The sequence below is a fragment of the Myotis brandtii genome, unplaced genomic scaffold (assembly GCF_000412655.1).
Source record: "Myotis brandtii unplaced genomic scaffold, ASM41265v1 scaffold399, whole genome shotgun sequence".
Lineage (NCBI taxonomy): Eukaryota > Metazoa > Chordata > Mammalia > Chiroptera > Vespertilionidae > Myotis > Myotis brandtii.
In genome coordinates this window covers 946106-964344 of record NW_005365325.1, presented here as the reverse complement: position 1 = coordinate 964344, position 18239 = coordinate 946106, and the positions used below count along the sequence as shown (strand labels likewise).

General features: G+C 40.0%; 1 protein-coding gene across 1 annotated transcript in view; it reads right to left on the bottom strand.

The window, feature by feature from the left end:
* Positions 1–18239, bottom strand: part of DCDC5 (doublecortin domain containing 5) — a 157714-nt gene that overhangs the window by 41397 nt on the left and 98078 nt on the right. Inside the window, exons 12-17 of the mRNA XM_014545214.1 lie at positions 14593–14692; positions 12594–12729; positions 10868–11027; positions 6764–6922; positions 5157–5357; positions 13–106 (exon numbers count right to left, since the gene is read on the bottom strand). Coding sequence (XP_014400700.1) covers positions 13–106; positions 5157–5357; positions 6764–6922; positions 10868–11027; positions 12594–12729; positions 14593–14692 — 850 coding nt within the window. The remainder of the gene's footprint in view (positions 1–12; positions 107–5156; positions 5358–6763; positions 6923–10867; positions 11028–12593; positions 12730–14592; positions 14693–18239) is intronic.

Sequence of the window (18239 nt, the reverse complement as noted above, 5' to 3'; positions counted from 1 at the left end):
TATTGTTCTTACCTGAACAATAACTGGATAGCTGCAGACTTCATTCCCCGTCTTGGTCATAGACACAGCCAGCACAAGCTCTGGGTTCCTCACCAGGTGAAAGGTCCTTGGGAAAACAGGATTAGGCACATTACACAGCAGCATGACCAGCTTAGAGCTCCCTCTGTGCCACTTATTGGTGTGTTACTTCTTGTCTCCACAATGGATGTGCATCCTCTAAGTGTTTCTCCCATTTTACTAGTACAGCAGGCACGATGTTAAGGGTTCTCACGGAGAGTGCTGGAAGAGCACTGCAGGAGGAAGGGGCTCCTCTTTCTGGCGGTGTATGGTGTCCCTAATTGGGAGTGGGATATCCAGTGATGCTCTTCCCCAACCAGGTGCCCAGAATGCGTGGTCCCTCAGCACCTTCCCAGCCCTGACCTGGCCTCATGATCTCCTGCTTGAGTCTCTCCTGACACAGATCCTGCACGCTCCAGGCCTTCTGCCACGCCAGCACCCTCACTCCCTTTACATGCCCATGTGCCCGGCAACCAGTTACACCCCCATTTATGTTCCAGAGGGCTGCTTGCTGCTTGCCCAGCAGCCAAAGACAAAGTCTGGCCAGGCAAACCAGCACCTTTCTTTGCCAGCCAGTGGGCTGCAACCATACCTTTCCAATGGGTTTTGAACTCCAGCCTTGGGGAGGGGCCCAAGTCCAAGTCTGTCCTTTCTTGCATACTCTCCCTCAGCCTTACAGTATCATATAGAATGGATGTTTGTTTAAATATCCAATAATTACTCTGTTATCATTGTTTAATAATCATTTATGTTAAACTTCTCCTGTTTAAGTCACTGTATGGTTTCTGCCTCCAGATTGTACCCAGACTGCTATGCTCTCCTCCCCCATTTAGTTGCTATGGGAGGCAGTGTATCAGAGTGGGAGCCACAGTGCCTAAGTTTGAGTCCTGGGTCCACCTGTCAGTAGCTCCACAGCTCTGCCTAACAACTCTGCCTCAGTATGCTCATCAGTAAAATGGGGTACTACCTCATCAGATGATTGTGGGAATTAAATGAGTTAATGCATATGAAATGCAATGAATATTGTCTGTTGCATAGTACTTGTATTAGTGACTCTTACTAATGGTTGTGATTTTTTTATAGATTTCTCTCAATTATTTTTTTCTAAAGGAGCTTTCCCTAAAAGTCCAAGATATGTGGTGAATATTTTTATGTGATCTTATTGGAGCTAGCATAAGGTCCCCTCGATTGGAAAACAAAATGAAAATTATTGAGCTAAAACCTTCAAATTCTTTTCCTTGCATCCCTTAAAAGCAAAAATAAGCTGAACATTTTAGGCTCTTGTCTGTATGGAAAGAGCCAATTCTTTTCCTCTGTCAACATAGTTACATTACAGACCAATAGTGGCATTTCTGCTGTGGAAAATACAACTCCTCCTGAACATAAAATTTAATGATGTGGGAGTAGAGAAGGGATCTATTATAAAAGTAATATATTTTTCCTTTCAAGACTAAAAAAATTCCAGATATCTAATTTAAATCTCTGAACATAGAACAATATATCCTCATTGTAAAAATATACAAAATATTGGAGACTATAGTAAAATTATAACACAATTTTAAACATTACTCTGACTTCTACAAGATAATCACTATTAATCTTACAATGTGTTTCCTCCTTCTAGTGTTAGTTAATGAAGTATCATTTTAAATCCAAAGTGGATATTCAATTTTATCAAATACCTTCTTAGCTTTTATGAAGACGGTGCACATGGCAAGGGAACTGATATTCTATATTGCTCATCTCTGCAGCCTCAGCATGTTGCGGACTTTGCACCTTGCATTCTTATTGGCATTCAATAGTATGTGAATGAATGAATGAATGAATGAACATATATTTCTGCAGTAACCTATTGAGATGCCAATATTAGTTACCTAGCTATCTCTGTGTTTTGCTGACTAGAATGACTAGAATAGATATAGCAACTTCCCCAGGCTTCAGTGCCCTGCTCAGCCATCATAGAGTTGGTTTTTCTTTTTCCTTTTGAACAATGCAGCTAACTGGTGCTCGCCCACAGCAGGAATGCTTATATTCTGCAGGAAGCCTGAGCTTATAGAACTCTACACAAAACCCCCTGCATGCCAAAGAGCAAGGTGAGAAATCACTCTGTGTCCTAGCAATATCCAGCACAATACCACTGTCTCTTTCATTAACCCATGCTATGAACACATACAAGTCACTTCATCTCCTTGAGCCTCAGTTTACCTAGACTAGTGACTAAGACTAGAAGATTTTAAAGATTGCTTTGAGCTCCAAATTCCATGATGCTGAATTTCCCCCTCTATAACCTTGAGTGCTGTTGAGGGAATTTTCATCCCTGAGGATTTCTTCATATTTTTTCATATTTCCCTTTAGAGACCAAATGATTAACTCGGATTGCGCCAGAGAAAATGGGAGGAAGATGCTAGATTATCTCAAAAGTTGATCTGGACCTTCTTCTGTGGGGCTGAAAACCAAGCTACTGAATGCTAGCAATTTCCTGTGCCTTTCAGTGTCCCCTTGCTCACTTCTTGCCCTTCCAGCCAAGACGATGTGTTATCCCATCAAGGCCTGAATGAAAGGACTAAAAGTAGACAGTTCTTGGCACAGTGATGCCCCTTAGTACCTCCAACAATGTTGGCAGTGAGATACTCTGCCCCCACCCTATTATTCCAAATACTGAAAGGGCAGTTGCCTCCCTAAATGTAAATGTAAACGTATTGCCTGGGCAAAATAAGGAGGATCAAAAGACAATGGTTCACATAAACGAATTTTCTATAGGTTCTGCTACACAGTGCAATCAAGGTTCTCCAGGCCTTACCAGTTACTCAGAACTGATGGGTTTCAATACCCAATTAGGCGGGGGGCGGGGGGGACCCAAACACACACAGCAAGATGCCAAGGGGAAATGTGAAAGAAAGAATTACTGTCACTAGGCAGACACACTTCTGCCATAGGACATATATTCCTCTAAATCGTGCCCACAATTAATCATCCAGACTTCTACAAAACCTCTGTCCAAATGTTTGTGGAGTCTCCAGATGGTGACCCATGTGCTCATGAGCAAATCCTGTTCCACTGCCCCTCCCCCTCACTGCTCCATCTCTTCTCTCAGACTCTGGAGTTTCCCACCAGAGGTCAATCAATACCACCATTTCCCACCAATGGTCCCTCTCTTGTACGGCTTGACATGGGGAGGCCTCGAGAAGGCCAAGTTGTAGAGTGTTTTGGAAAGTGGAAGGACATCGGAAGAGGCTGTTCTCTTTCATGTTACATGTGGTTACATTTTCTAAAGCGGTGCTGATCATAGTCCAGTGTTTCAGAGTTTTAGGCAAACTTCTCTTTTATTTTCACTTGAATAGCCGTGCCCTCCTCCTGCTTTCTCTACAGCAATCAGGATGAAAAATGAAACCAGTGCCAGACACTCAGGAGGACCCAGAAACTGCCCTCTCTTCCAATGAACAAGTGTTTCTGAGTTAAATTCATCATGCTTGGCTTTCTCCTCTCTTGGGTCACGTTTCCCATATGTGTTCACCCCAGTTCATCAGCCATGCTTGAATTCCAACTGAGGCTCAAGCAGGACCTGTACTATTAATACAGAAAGGCAAGGCAGTAAGATGCTAAATTCTAGAAATGTAGAGATGGGGCAGTACCAGCTCTGTAGGGGCAGGGATATTTATCTGTTTTGTTCTTAAACCTAAAACACTGCCTGTGAAAATTCTTTATAGCTGAATGAATGCATTCTGGTTCCATAAAGCCAGCCATTCACAGGGACAAAAACCTGCTTCCTAGCTTCCCATTGCAAAGACAGCTTAGCTAGGCTAGGATGAATGGGGCCAAGGAAAACACTCACCAGGTCCATCTACATGTTGGCTTTTCAGCTTTCTGTAAAACAAATCCAGCAAGTCTCCCTTGCTGGCAGTTTTGCTCATCTCAGACAGTGAGCAGATTAAGGCTAGCTCCTTTGCGGCACATGCTGGGCCCTCTGCTGCCCCCTGCTGAAGTTTATGCAATCTCTGTCAAAGCAGCAATTCCTAAACCTTTTGCATCACACACCTTTTGAGAATCCAATGAAAATCACAGCTCCTTTCCAGAAAAAAAACAACTGTATTGCACAAATACACAAACACAAATTTTATAGGGCATTTCAAAAGACTGAAGAGGCCCCTGGAGACCCACCATATAACACTAATGGTAGATCCTGAAGCAAACCAATCTAAAAACCAAGGAGTTATTTTCTTTCTTGTTAAGGAAATGTTCAAACATGCACAAAAAAACCAGAGAGAAATGGTGAAGAAACCACCATGGACTCAACAGTGAGCAATATTCTGCCAGTCTTGTTTCATCCATTCCCCTCCCAACTTTAAACATTTTTGCTTTTGCTGGACTATTTTAAAGTAAATCTGAGAGAGCTCTTAATTTTACCTGTAATACAACAATATACATTCTAGTGATCAGGGTTTTCTTTTTTTTTTTATCATAACCGTTATAACACCCAATAAAATTAACAATACTTCCTTCATATTATCTGGTACCCAGACTGCTTTGAATTTCCTCTGATTATCTCAGCAATAACTGTCTGATAGTGGTTGGCTTGAATCTGGATCCAAACAAGGGCCCCCCATCAGATTGGCTTAATATATTTGAATAGGTAAGAATTAGTTTTCACTGTGAGTGGAAGTCATATCAGTTGACTATTTGATGGAAGGAAGGGAGGGAAGTCATGTATATGGGGAGGTGCAGGAGATTGAGTTATGAAAAGCAAATTTTAAAAAATGAGGTCTTTTTGGAATTCTTACTTTATTTCTTCAAATCATAAAAACAAAATTAGATAAGAGTCCAGTTTTCTCTTGACCTCAAAGGCCAGTTAAAGCTATGAACCCAGTGGGTCAGATTTCATGTTTCTTCTCTGAATCAGTAGCAAATAAGTTGTGTATAGACTACTGAGCATTTACATTGGCTCTCGCTCTCTTGCTCTTCCTTGAGTAGGATAAAAATGTATTGGCTATGTTAAATAGAAAATCCAAAGCCCTCAAATATACATGAGCCTGCTCTGTGGGGACCAGGCAAATCTCCCACTCACTTGTTGATATATTAACCCCCAAATATAATGCGTTCACCTGCTGCCTTCCTTGTGCATCCAGCGCTGATGACCGTCATTGGCTTTTTTCTCCACCAAAACCACCTCCATGCCTGAACGCAGGTCTGGACCTCGCACCCCCAGGACTAGCTGAGGAGCCACATGACTTATGATTTGCCCATCTCTGTATTCAAACTGCTGGTGGCAGAACTTCTGCAATTTACTCCGCTTTGGAGAATGGCTGAGATAAAAAAAAAATCCCATTATGTGCAGAAAAATACCCCGTGCCCTTGATGTGCTGCAGATGGCAAGTTCTGTCAGCAGGAGACCCGCTGTGAACCAAATTCACTTATAATGGTGAGCCATCACCCTTGGGACAGCAGCAATGTTATTTGCACTACCACACACTGATGTACGAAGTAGAATTCTGGGTTTATTTAGTAACAGAAATAAATGTTTATCCAAGAGAATATGAGAAACTCATCAGCAAAGAAAAAAGACATTCAGTTGAAGAGATAATTTAGTTAAAGTGGAAAAAGAAGTTAGAAAAAAGAAGGCATGTAGAATCAAAACAGAGAAAAATAAAGGAGTTCTGTTTAAACCATGAGTGTTTCTATCCTCTATCTAGACTCCTGGCAAATAGAACATTATTCTTCAAGTTTTTCAATTTTCCCTAACAACTCATACTCATAACAACTCAATATAATATAAAATAATAATATGTGAATAAGTTAATTTAAAGGAATCTCTTACTAAGGCTCTTAAGGGATTAAGTAAGCTTATTAAACATACTAAATATCACAATGCATTGGCAATTAAATTAATTTATAAACATTTATTAAGACTAGTAGATGTTTATATTAATAGACTAATATAAACATTTATTAGTGTATAGTGCATAGACCAGTGATGGCGAACCTTTTGAGCTCGGCGTGTCAGCATTTTGAAAAACCCTAACTTAACTCTGGTGCCGTGTCACATATAGAAATTTTTTGATATTTGCAACTATAGTAAAACAAAGACTTATATTTTTGATATTTATTTTATATATTTAAATGCCATTTAACAAAGAAAAATCAACCAAAAAAATGAGTTCGCGTGTCACCTCTGACACGCGTGTTATAGGTTCGCCATCACTGTCATAGACTAATGCTAAATGTTTAAGTGCCAAAACTATTTAATACATATAAGCTGCTATAATGTTAAGCAAATGTCTAAAGATGATAGATTGCTGTCATTTCACTGGGCACTGGCCAGAAAATAATAAAATTAAAAAAGAAGAAATTGCATGTTACTAATTTCTTAAGGACATCAGGGCATCTTACATGTTAATGCGTAAGCTCATTCACACATTTATTCAACAAATATACAAGCTCTGTGCTAACTTCTCAGGAGGCAAAGATGGATGAGCTTTAACAGAAAAGACACACCAGTGAAAATAAATTATGTTATTTAGCTAAAGTGCAAAGGACCTTCCTGTCAATACTTGCAAATACTTCAGTCAAAAACATAAGAAAGACAAAATGTATATGTTGATGTAAATAGCAGCTAACAATAATGCAAATCCTTAGGAATATTCTTGCCCCAAAGTGAGAAAATCTAAGATCAGCTAGAAATCTGTATAAGGCATCCATTGGAACTTTTTACCTGTATTTTCTCTGTGGTTCCACATTTTCTAAGATCTCTTCCTGCATCTTCTTTGGAAAACTGTCGCCCTCATCAGAGATATGAGAAGGTTCCTGCCAGGCATACTTGAGAGGTGTGTGACGAGCCTTCATTCGGAGATGGGCTTTTGCATGTGAATCTCTATTGAGGTTCATAAACAAACACAAGTCTAAGAATTTGGATTCATACTACCAGAATTTTCTCTGAGGTGTATTCTGATCGCATCCTGAAGGATACTGAAAGATCTGTAAATCATATTTCCATAGTGATGCCTAACATTGCAAATCCATAGCCTACTAATACATAATTTAGATCTTTTAATATAAAATTGCAAATAAAATTCCGTTATCACATAATAAACAGCATTCATCTTTGTTAAATTTACTCAGAAAAAAATAGACCATATATTATGTTTCAAAAATTGTAAGATTAAGACTACTTAGTAGTTTAAGAAATTCCTAACAGACATGTACGGAGAATCCTTGTACCCATCCCATAAGTGGGTCATAATTCTGTCTGGAACAGTACAGCTAGATTGTTGGGTTTCATAAAGTTTATTCATTAGACAACGTTAACGAAATCTTAATTAACTTAACTTTTCCACTCAATAGAGGAATCTAGGGAGACTCAAATAGTCTTGGCTCTAATAGTGCCAGCTTCTGATAGAGAATCATGTACTAAAACACTCAGAGTAAATAGTCATCATTGGAATAACTGTGCCCGCCTTCTCGCTTCTTAAGAAGATGAGCACAGAAGCATAGCCACCACACAGATCTGTTTATCTCCAGTTTCAGGCCACACTGTTCAGGGCACTTTTGCCTTCTGTGGGATCATGACACAGTCTGAGAACTGCTCATCTGAAAGCAGGATAAATATATAGGCAAAGCAGCAAGCATATTTCAGCACTGTAAATATGCATATGTGAAAATCAAGCTCTCTAGGATAGGCTGTGACCACCAAGGTCTGGTGGTACTTTGATGTAACTATAAGCAATATCAAATTGCCAAAATCTTCAGGGACAACTCCTGTGTCAGCAGAGCAGACCATACACTTTTCCAGAGTAACAAAAGTATGACATGTGGATATGAAATTGGTGAGTAATCATGACCTTATTCAGAACTGCAATACAAGCTGCTTCTCAAATGAAAACTCGCAGTAACTGTTAAAAAACAACAGTGCCATCTTGTGTTGAACATTAAAAAACACACAACAGCTTTCCCACAAACTCCATTTCTTTGAGGAAAATCTTATACAGATTTAAATTTTTAGTTTTAACACATTTAGTAGTGTGTAAACAATATTCTTCCTCCAAATCCAGATGTTTCATTTTTTAACTTGGAACTTATCTACTAGTATATGCTCTTGGGTTTCCAGACAAATGAAGTAGAATCAAGTAAATTTTAAAAACGGTCATTTAAAAATCCATCTGGCTTTATTAATTCATTCGTCTATCCATTCATTCATAAAACTAATTATTCATTATTAGTTATTCATGTCTTTAACTAATATTTATCGAACATTTACAATATGATAGCTGCCGAGTTCTAAGTGTCGGAATACAGTGATAAACAAAACATAATTTATCAGAGTTCATGGAGCTTACATTTTAGTGGAGAGCAGAGAGATAACAAAATGAATAAATAAACAAAATAAGTGCCAAAAGTGGGATAAAACAGAATACTGTGATACAAATTGGTTGGGGCGGGGTCTAGTTTAGGAATGGACTCAGAGAAGGCTCCTCTGAGAGATGATGTTTGAGTTGAGACCTGGACAATGGGGAGAAGTCAGCCACATGAGGATCTGGAGGGAGAGCATTCCGGGCAGAGAAAAGAACAAATGGAAAGTCTCTGAAGCAAGAATATGTCTGTCTCATTTGAGGAACAGAGACACTGGTGTGACAGGCATGCAGCAAGTAAGGGGAAAGGTAGTAGGGGAGGAAGCTTACCAGGAGGGCAGGGCCTGCCTGCAGTGCAGTGAAGAAAAGTACCCCCCCACCCACCCCCGTGTCAGGCTCTGAAAGCCTTTTCTTCCATAAGGCATCACAGCAGAGGTCAGTGCTCCCAGAGTTTCTCTTTCACTGTGCTTCTTACCATTTTTACCAGAAATCTTTACATAGAACCCATCTATCAAAAGGGTTCCTTCCATATTCATGGCCCAGTCACTTGCTTTATGGATGTCCCTTCTTAAGCCATCCTACTTCCCAAATAAGTGAAAACTGCCAACCAAACATATCTAAGAAAGTCTAGGGAAATCTTACAGTGACTTCCTAATGTAAGATGATTTAAAATTGATTCATCAAAAATAGTTCAAAGAACCAATGAAAGTTAGTCTGGAAAAAAGATAATCCGGTGGGCTAATGATGGTGAGCTTTGAATATTTTAAGGACTTTTAAGTAGAAGAGAAATAGGGCATTGCATAGAGATACAGAAAAAATCAGGATGGAGATGTTTTAAATCATTATTTCAGCATTAAAATGGGCGGCCTTGTGAAATAGTGATCTCCCTGTTATTATGAGTATTCAAGAAGACACTGTATCAAAAGGGCCTGCATGGAATGTCCAGGAGACTCCTAGATTACATTCTGAGTGGACTCCATCACTTGTACCTCAAGGACTCCAAGCCTGATAAAATCTATGAATCAGAACACTGTCAGTGTTTGTTCTCAAAGATGTTCTTTTTCTTAGTTTCTCTTTATTTTTTTCCAAGTGCAGTCTAATAACTCAGAGGCCAGATGATACATCTTTTAGAAGAAGAATGAAAGGGGCTTTGGGAAGGTTTGTGGTCAGTTCCCGAACCATTGAGTAAGATGACACGTAGGTCAAATCATTCTCTCTGACAAAGGCTTTCTGGTGTCTCTGTTGGTATAGGACATCGGACCAGATGACTCACTCATCAAAATCTGAAGTTTGAACCCTAAAGTAAAAGTTTATATTCTTATAATTAAGGACAGAAACAGTCTTTTTAGACAGTTTATAACAATTAATTTTCACAGTTACTGCAATGGCAATAGATCAACTATTTGTGGTTTTATGATTTGAAAACTCAATCATTTATTTATTCAATAATGATTAAAGTCAGTTTACCCTGCTCTTCACAAAAGACAGAGATTTTGCCCTCAAGGAATTCCCCGGTTGGTGGTTGTTTGTGTGTCACTGTGCTTCTTACCATTTTTACCAGAAATCTTTACCCTGCTCTTCACAAAAGAAAGAGATTTTGCCCTCAAGGAATTCCCTGGTTGGTGGTTGTTTGTGTGGTAAAGGGATGTGTGTGTGTGTGTGTGTGTGTGTGTGTGTGTGTGTGTGTGTGTTAATCTTGCTATCTATGATCATTGCTATAACTTATTTCAATGATGAAAAATTATTCCATGGATGAAGACAGGGCAAGTCAAGACACTTCAGGTGGAGAGAAAGGAATGTGGCTCAGAGCATGCCATGTTCAGGTGACAGCTTGTAGCTGCTGAGCTGGAGGGTGGAGTTCATGTGGCAGGAAGAAAAAAAGGTAGAGTGAGGCGGGCATGGGGGTGCCAAGGATGGTCAATGACAAGCCTAGACCAGGGTCAAAAGGGCTCAGGATTCCAGACTAAATATTTTTTCTGTCTGCACAGGTAGTCCTTAAAGAATTGTACAAAAAGGATTGTGTTTTAGAAAGATCATTGTCCACAGATAGAACTTCAGGTGAATTGAAAGGAGATGATGTGGAGATGAGTCCCATCAGAAAGCCATTTCAGAGTCCAGGATGGTAGCTGTACATTAACATGCACCCAACTTGAAGCTACATTAGGGAAGAAGCATAGCTGAGGTCCACATTTATGGAAACAAAACATGATGGATTCTTCAAATAAATGTCTGCGATTCTAATATTCTAGCCTTTAAAAAATAGTAGCATTATGCCAAAATGACTGAAAGTAGATCATTGTGATGGTCGAACAGTGAAGCTGCCAGGAAACCGATTCAATATGAGCTCTTCACCTGACACCCATTTCACACACTTGGCATGGGTTCCCTACTGGGCTCTGTACTGTTATCAGGCTAATGAGCTGAGTTCAAATACTAAGCGGGCAGCTTTTCTGGCCACACTGATCACTTACAGAGTTTTACTGGGAGCACTTTCCGTTGTTAAAGCATTTTTTTGCATTTGCTCTTCCTCTGGCTCTATAATTTGCTTCTCTTCTCCAGAAGTTGCTACGGGCTTACACACAGCAAGCTTGGCTCCAGACACAATGTCACTTTGGACTTCTAAAACAAGAGCTGAGCAGAAACGCACACATAGCAAGGACAGGTTAGTTCTAATTGCAGAGAACTGGGAATTTGAAAGCACATGCTAAAATGCAAATGCAGAAAATGTCCAGCTATTTGGTATAAAGACATCCTAAGAGTAACTGATAATTGCGTTTTAAACGAATACATTGGATTTCACTCAATTTAATTTGTAGATTCTTTCCTCTAAAGATATTCTTAGTCAAAAATATTAACACTAAGTTTTTCCAAAAACAATGAAGTTGTACGTTCTATTTAAATGGACTACATTATTATATATATGTCTCTAAATCATTCTGTAGAGACCCAAACTCTTTAGTGAATGTCCCCAAGGCTTTGAAACACACATGCAAAGCTTACTGTACAGTGTTCAAAATATGCAAGAGGGTAATGTTTTTAATTATATTAATAATTTCCCCTTCTTGCCATTCTATATATAGAACCTTTGTCCTGGTGCCTGAGGCAGCCTTAACGAATGAGGAAGACCATGAGGAGATGAGAAATGCTACAAGAGGACAAGGATTGTTTTGACTTTCAAGCAGAGCATAAGTCAATGGCTGTGAAAGTCAGGATGACACTGTCTTGATTTAAGATATTTCCAAAGGCCTTCAGCTCCCATTTAGCATATCAAAGGTTTGACCTTTCTCAGGGTTGACCTGAAAAAAACAACTGTTTCTGGGCCTGAAGGGAGAAGAGTAAGAGGAGGAGGAAGGCAGAAACCCAGCATGGGGGATCATGTTCCCCTACAGGCTTCACTTCAGGCATCTGGGCTTCACCAAGGAAGTCCTGTGCACACTGCTCATTTTAAGACACTGCAGCAGTTACCCTTGAAGCAGCCTTCAACAAGCCATTTAAATCTGAATGTGGAAATGGTTTCTGGGAGGTGCAGCTGTGCCCCAGGATTTGCTGACAACCCTGCTGGGCGCTTTCCAGAAGAGGTTGCCCAATGAAGGTCAAGGGGTCTTGTAGCAAAGACTTGCAGAGATGACTACCCAGCAACAACCAGGCTTCCAAGGGCCAGGGGAACCAGAGGAGGGGCTAGGCAGGCAGGAAGCAGCACCCACCCAAAGCATTGTCTGAGCCAAAAGAGTGGGACACCATCACCCAGCCATGGACTTTAGCCAGCAGGGCCCAGAGAGCAAGAGGATCTGCACCCAAATTCTTTCTTCCATCCTAGAGAGGAACTAAAGTGAGACTGGAACCTGCTAAATCTGAAAGTCCCATTCCCGCCCTGAAGGGACTGTTTAAAGTAATGTATGGGATAAAATTTAAACCTGACTGAACAGTTGTCTTGTCCTTGGTAGGGGTATGTGAGGCTCACAAAGAAGACCAATGTGTTAAAGACAAAATAAATTATGTTCTCTTTGCACAACCAAAGTGTAGTGTAAATGAAAATATACAGCTCTGTTAAATACAAAAATTAGTCTAAAGTGTTAAACAGCAAGATGCAGGCATGAAATACAAGCTATTTAAACAAACTAATTTTTTTTAAAAAAGCACTATCATCAAGTACTTATTTTGGCTGTATACATTAAGGTAAATAACTCCAGTGCTTACCCTCTGTCTTACGTGTATTGCAGAAGGCTTGAATTTTAGAAATGTCTGATGTTAAATTCCTCAGGAAGAGTTGCTTCTTTTGATGAGCAATGGACAGGTCAGGATTGATCCAATGTTCCCCACATGAAACGTATACCTATTGAAGCAATGAGCCTCTGATCCCATATGCAACTGCTCACAGCAGCATTATGTGCAGTAGCCAAGACTGAAAACAATCAAAACTTCCTACAATAGGTGAGTGGTTAAACTGTGGCACCATGGAATAATACTCAGCGATGAAAAAGGCACAAACTATTGATAAAGGCAACAACTTTGATGGATCTCAAGTTTTGTGATTCATGCTATCTTTGCAACTTCTTGTGAATCTATAATTATTTCAAAATAAAAGTGTTTTAAAATAATTTTGAAAAGGAGAAAAAGTAGAGAAGGGAGGCAGGGAGGAAGGAGAGTGGGAAAGAAAGAGGAAAGGAGAGGAGGGGGATAGGTAGGTGTAAATCAGGGCTTTGCAAAAAATATGGCTAAACCCAAATCTGGTCTGCTGCCTGTTTTTAAATAAAGTTTTATTGGAACACAGCTATGCCCATTCATTTACATGCTGTTTGTGGCTGCATTCGTGCTATAATGGCAGATTTTTGATAGATACTATACAGTCTGTAATATATACCATCTGGCCCTTTACAGAAAAAGTTTGATGACCACTGATGTAAATGAACTTGCAGTATATGCACCAAAATGTTAATGGGGATATTTCTAGGTACTAGATTATGAATGATACTTTTTCCTTTTTCATTTTGCTTATATGTATTTCATAAATGTCCTTACATAAATACATATTTCTTTGAAGTAAAAAAAAAAGAGAGAACTATTTCTATATGTTGAGAAAGATTCAGTAAGAGAACAAGGGAGCCTAATTCTGCCTGTTTTGAAGCTACTCACTGATCATCACACACATACTCTGTATGAAGATTCAGATAAAACTCTCAAAATTTTCTTTTTGAACAACAGATTTCTTTTCCCTCTTATGGACATACCTAATCATGTAACTGCTCATGTTTAATCTTCATGTTGGCTATACAGAGCAGTGACAGGTTCATTTCTAGCAAAAATACATACAGGATCTTATAACAATCACCCCTGGCTCCACCTGACTCTCCTACACTTACAGTTCCTTTGCCCTGGTGGCCTCATCTACTTGTATTTAAATTAAATTTATCTACATTAAGTTCCTTCTTAACTAGCACAGTAACTGTAGCAAATTATATCTGTAGCATTAGAATTCCAAACAAGGCCTGCCAGTCTCCAAGAACAATGGACTCCTCTCTCTCACGCTGCCTTGGAGACTGGTCATTGATATTCTGTTTGAGACTTTCTTGAAGGGTCTTCACATTCAGAGCCTGAATTGAGTTCTGATAATATGGTGAGAGCTTGGTTTTCTGCTCAAAGAATTTCAGGTATCAGTCAAGGCAAGTTTTCTTTTCAAATTTGAGACCCCCAATTCCATAAATGGGAACAAAGGCTGGGCTGCTAACGTCCTTCTCAGCCTCCTCCAGCCACCCAAATAGAGTGTGTGAAAGCCTAGATATAATTTTTTTTTCTGAAAAGGTAATATTATCATTAAGTAATAAATCATTAAATGACTACATTTTGAAGGTTCCAAAAAAAAGAGAGAGAGAGAATCTATTTCCTTTAGAGTAGGATAGAAACCACAAGCAGTTAATAATTTGGTCTTCTCCTTATTTACAAAATGAGAGCATCCATCTCATAGGGTTGTGATGAGCTTAAATGAATTAATTCATATACGACCCTGAAAATCATGCCTGACACATAGTAAGCTCTCAACAGTTAGCTATTAGTGTTCATCTCTGATGGTTGGTGAGTTATGATAATTCTGAGGGGGGAAATAAGAGGAAAGAGGGTAAATGTTTGAAGTTTTATATTTTAAGACATTTTAAATATTATTTATATATTAATATTTCCAGTTTCTCTTTCATGTCTTTACCAGTTCATCTCTTTGAAGGTCTTTTACAGAAAAGATTTCCTCTCCCTTTTCATTGAACAACCTCCGAGCTGCAGAAGGTAAATGTAGAACTTCAGTACACCTGCAATAAGAGACACAAAAAATTGACCTTGTATACAGATAGCTTCCAGCAGAGAAGAGAGGAAATAAAAGGAATGAAGGGCCTGGATCCTTCATGACAACTCCCTCTACAGCATGGTGTGTATTGAGAGCCAGGTCCTGCAATCCATTGGACCCCATGTGAGTCCCATTCTCCCTTTCCGAGTTGTGGGACATGGGCAATGGGCATTATTTAAACTCTGTAGGCCCAAACTACTTACTTTCCAAGGTTGTTATGAGGATGACCAGTTGATTTTAAAAAGTGCTTAGTATAGTGTCAATCATGATCAATACACAGGCAAACATATCATTGTTGACTTCTTATTTCTCAATATGCCCCACACTTAACCATTTTCTTGCCCTTCCTTCTACCTAAATCACCTTCTTTAGCTTTTTCTGTTGAAATCTACTCTTTCTCCCAAGCCTCCAAAGTCACATTCATTATCAAGCGATTCCTCATCCCCCTTCTCCAGAAGCGATCTCTATAGCTCTTTAACTTCTTTTGAAATAGAATTTATTTTTATTTTTTTCTTTATTGATTAAGGTATTACATATGTGTCCTTATCGCCCCATTGCCCTCCCCCGCAAACCCCCCACTCATGCCCTCATCCCTCTGTTGTCTGTGTCCATTGGTTAGGCTTATATGCATGCATACAAGTCCTTTGGTTGAAATAGAATTTTGTTTGCTTGGTTAAACATTAAATAGTGATTCCCCCCACCTCCCTGCAAACAAGCACTGGGCCAGCCCTGTGGATATCAAGATAAATGATCAGCTCCCCTGTTCCCTGAGGAGTTCCCTCTCTAGTCAGGGGGAGAGAGAGATCAGCAACTGATGTGTAATATGAAGCAGTGGGTGCTGTAATGGGCACCTGACCAGGATCCTGTGAGAACACAGAGGAAACAAGATGAAATTCTCCAGGGAGCCTTGTCTATGAAAGCAGCATTTGGGTTGGGCCTTGACAGATGAATAGGCATTCATCAAGGAGGGTTATGACCTAGAGAAGATAAGTCTTTATATGGCTGGAGCTGAGTATATGGACAGGAGGAGGAGCCAGATAAACCTGGAAAAGAAAATAGGAACTGATTGAAAGCATTTAGGTTGCCAAATAAATGAACTTGGCCTCTATTCCATTAACAGCAGGAAGTCATTGAAGGCATCAGAGCAGAGGTGTGGTGTCATCAGATCTGCTTGTTTAGGAAGTTATGTGTCAGAAAGGTGAAAGATGAACTGGAGGCTGGAGAGGCTGGAATCTATATAGCCAGCTTAGGTTAGAGGTAAAGAGGCAGAATTGTGGGGAAGAGGAAGTAGAGCTAAAGGAGAGTGAAGGGGCTTTTCCTAAAGAATGCTGTCGAGATGACCCTGCCATCAGAAGAAGGAACGTGAAAGGTTCTTGCTAAATATATTTTACATTAGAATGAACTGTCTGCAGCAAATTAATTTGATTAGAAGTGACTTAATGCTCATCAGGAAGACTTGGATGTACAAAGAATATTTCTCAATTTTATTTCCTTAGATGGGAAGAAGCAATTGAGCAGATAATTAGGCCTCTTCCATTTCTCTGAGAGGTCTGAGAAGGAAATAAGCTAGTGGGAAGTAAATTTCTACTTCTCATGTCACCAGTCTGGAAGCTGATGAACCAATGAGGGTTGGGCTGTGTTTCACATCTGCAGGAGTTGGTGGAATGGGGTTGAAAGGACAAGATTTGCCTGATTCTCTTTGGGTACTTCCCAAAGACCAACTTCATTCTTTCTACTTTCTCCAAACCAGTATCTTTTCGGGTCCAAGCAGCTCCAGCCTGATCTAAGAAGAATTACTGTCATCATCTCTGCTTCAACTCAAATTGTCCCCTAGAAGAATATTTGAACTATCAGAGTATCCTGTTTTAGGACAGCAAGTGGGAGATTAGAAGGTGGTTGGTACATCTTTCTTTCCTATTTTGAAACCCTAGGTTGTTTTTGTTTTGTTTTTTTTGTTTTAAATATTTTTATTGATTTTTTACAGAGAGGAAGGGAGAGGGATAGAGAGTTAGAAACATCGATGAGAGAGAAACATCGATCAGCTGCCCCCCGCACACCCTCCACTGGGGATATGCCCACAACCAAGGCACATGCCCCCGACCGGAATCGAACCTAGGACCCCTCAGTTCTCAGGCCGACGCTCTATCCACTGAGCCAAACCGGCCAGGGCTGTTTTGTTTTTAAAACATATATTTCTATTGATTTCAGAGAGGAAGGGAGAGGGAGAAAGATAGAAACATCAGTGATGAGAGAGAATTATTGATCAGCTGCCACCTGCATGCTCCCTATCAGGGAATCGAGCCTGCAACCTCAGGCTCGTGTTGGAAAGGTTTGGGATAGGCTGTTTCTGTATTTCTCTAACTAGTTCACTTGTCAACCAATACAAATGGGAAAGGAGAGAAAAAAAATGGCTCTTAAGTGGAGTTAGATTGCTTTGGTTCAAATTCTAGCCCTCTCATGTACTGGCTGTGCAACCTTGAAAAAGTTACTAAACTTCTTTGAGCCTCATTTGCTCCATTAATCAAAGACAGCTATAGTAGTTCTTATCTAATAGGAATATTTTACAGATTAAGTGAGATTCCTCTGTAAAATATTTAAGCTCCTGGCACATAAAAATTAACAACATTGTTAAAATGGACCAAGCACTGCAAGCATTTCATGTCTACTCTCTCATTTAATTTTCATTTCTGAGAGACCCATTTCACTGATGATGAAACTGATCCTGGAGACTAAGTTCCTTGCCCAAGATCAGATAATTGGTAAGTAGGACAGCTAAAATTCAAATCTAAATCTCTCTGGGTCTTTTACTACCTCACATGGCCTTCTGAGAGGATATTATGATGGAATAATAAGATATTAGATCTACAAAGTGAGTAGATAGGCTGGGCTGCCCAGCAAGCAGGCCAGGATTTCTCTGTTACGTGCAGGCAAAGGCCCTAGGAATCAAGCCCTTTGACTCTCACACAAAAGCTAGGATGGGTGATAACGTAGCCTGCTTGGATTTACAGAGTCCAGAAAAGTAGAGTCTTATCTTCTCACTTTGCTTTCTCAAACTGAATGGGATGAGGAGCATCAGATGCCCTGAGAGCAAAGGGCAGGAGGAGAAGGTAGGAACTCTGTCTCCAGTTCCACAATAGTGAAGACTTCCTCCAATCACTTGTGAGGATCCCCTCCAGGAGCCCCACCTTATTCTCCCTGTTATTTAAAACAATAACAAAATATTCAGAAAGCTGAGAGTATGAGTTTTCTTCTTTATCTTCTTGCTTTATATATCTTTACTAGAGGCCCGGTGCACAAAAAATTGTGTACTGGAGGGGTCCCTCAGCCCGGCCTGCACCCATTTGCAGTTCAGGACCCCTTGGGGGATGTCCACTTGTTGACTTAGGCCCACTCCCCAGGGGATCAGGCCTAAGCTTGCAGTCAGACATCCTTCTGGCAGCCAGGGAGCCCTCGGGGGATGTCCAACTAAAGGCTTAGGCCCCCAAGGGATCAGGTCTAAACCATTAGTTGGA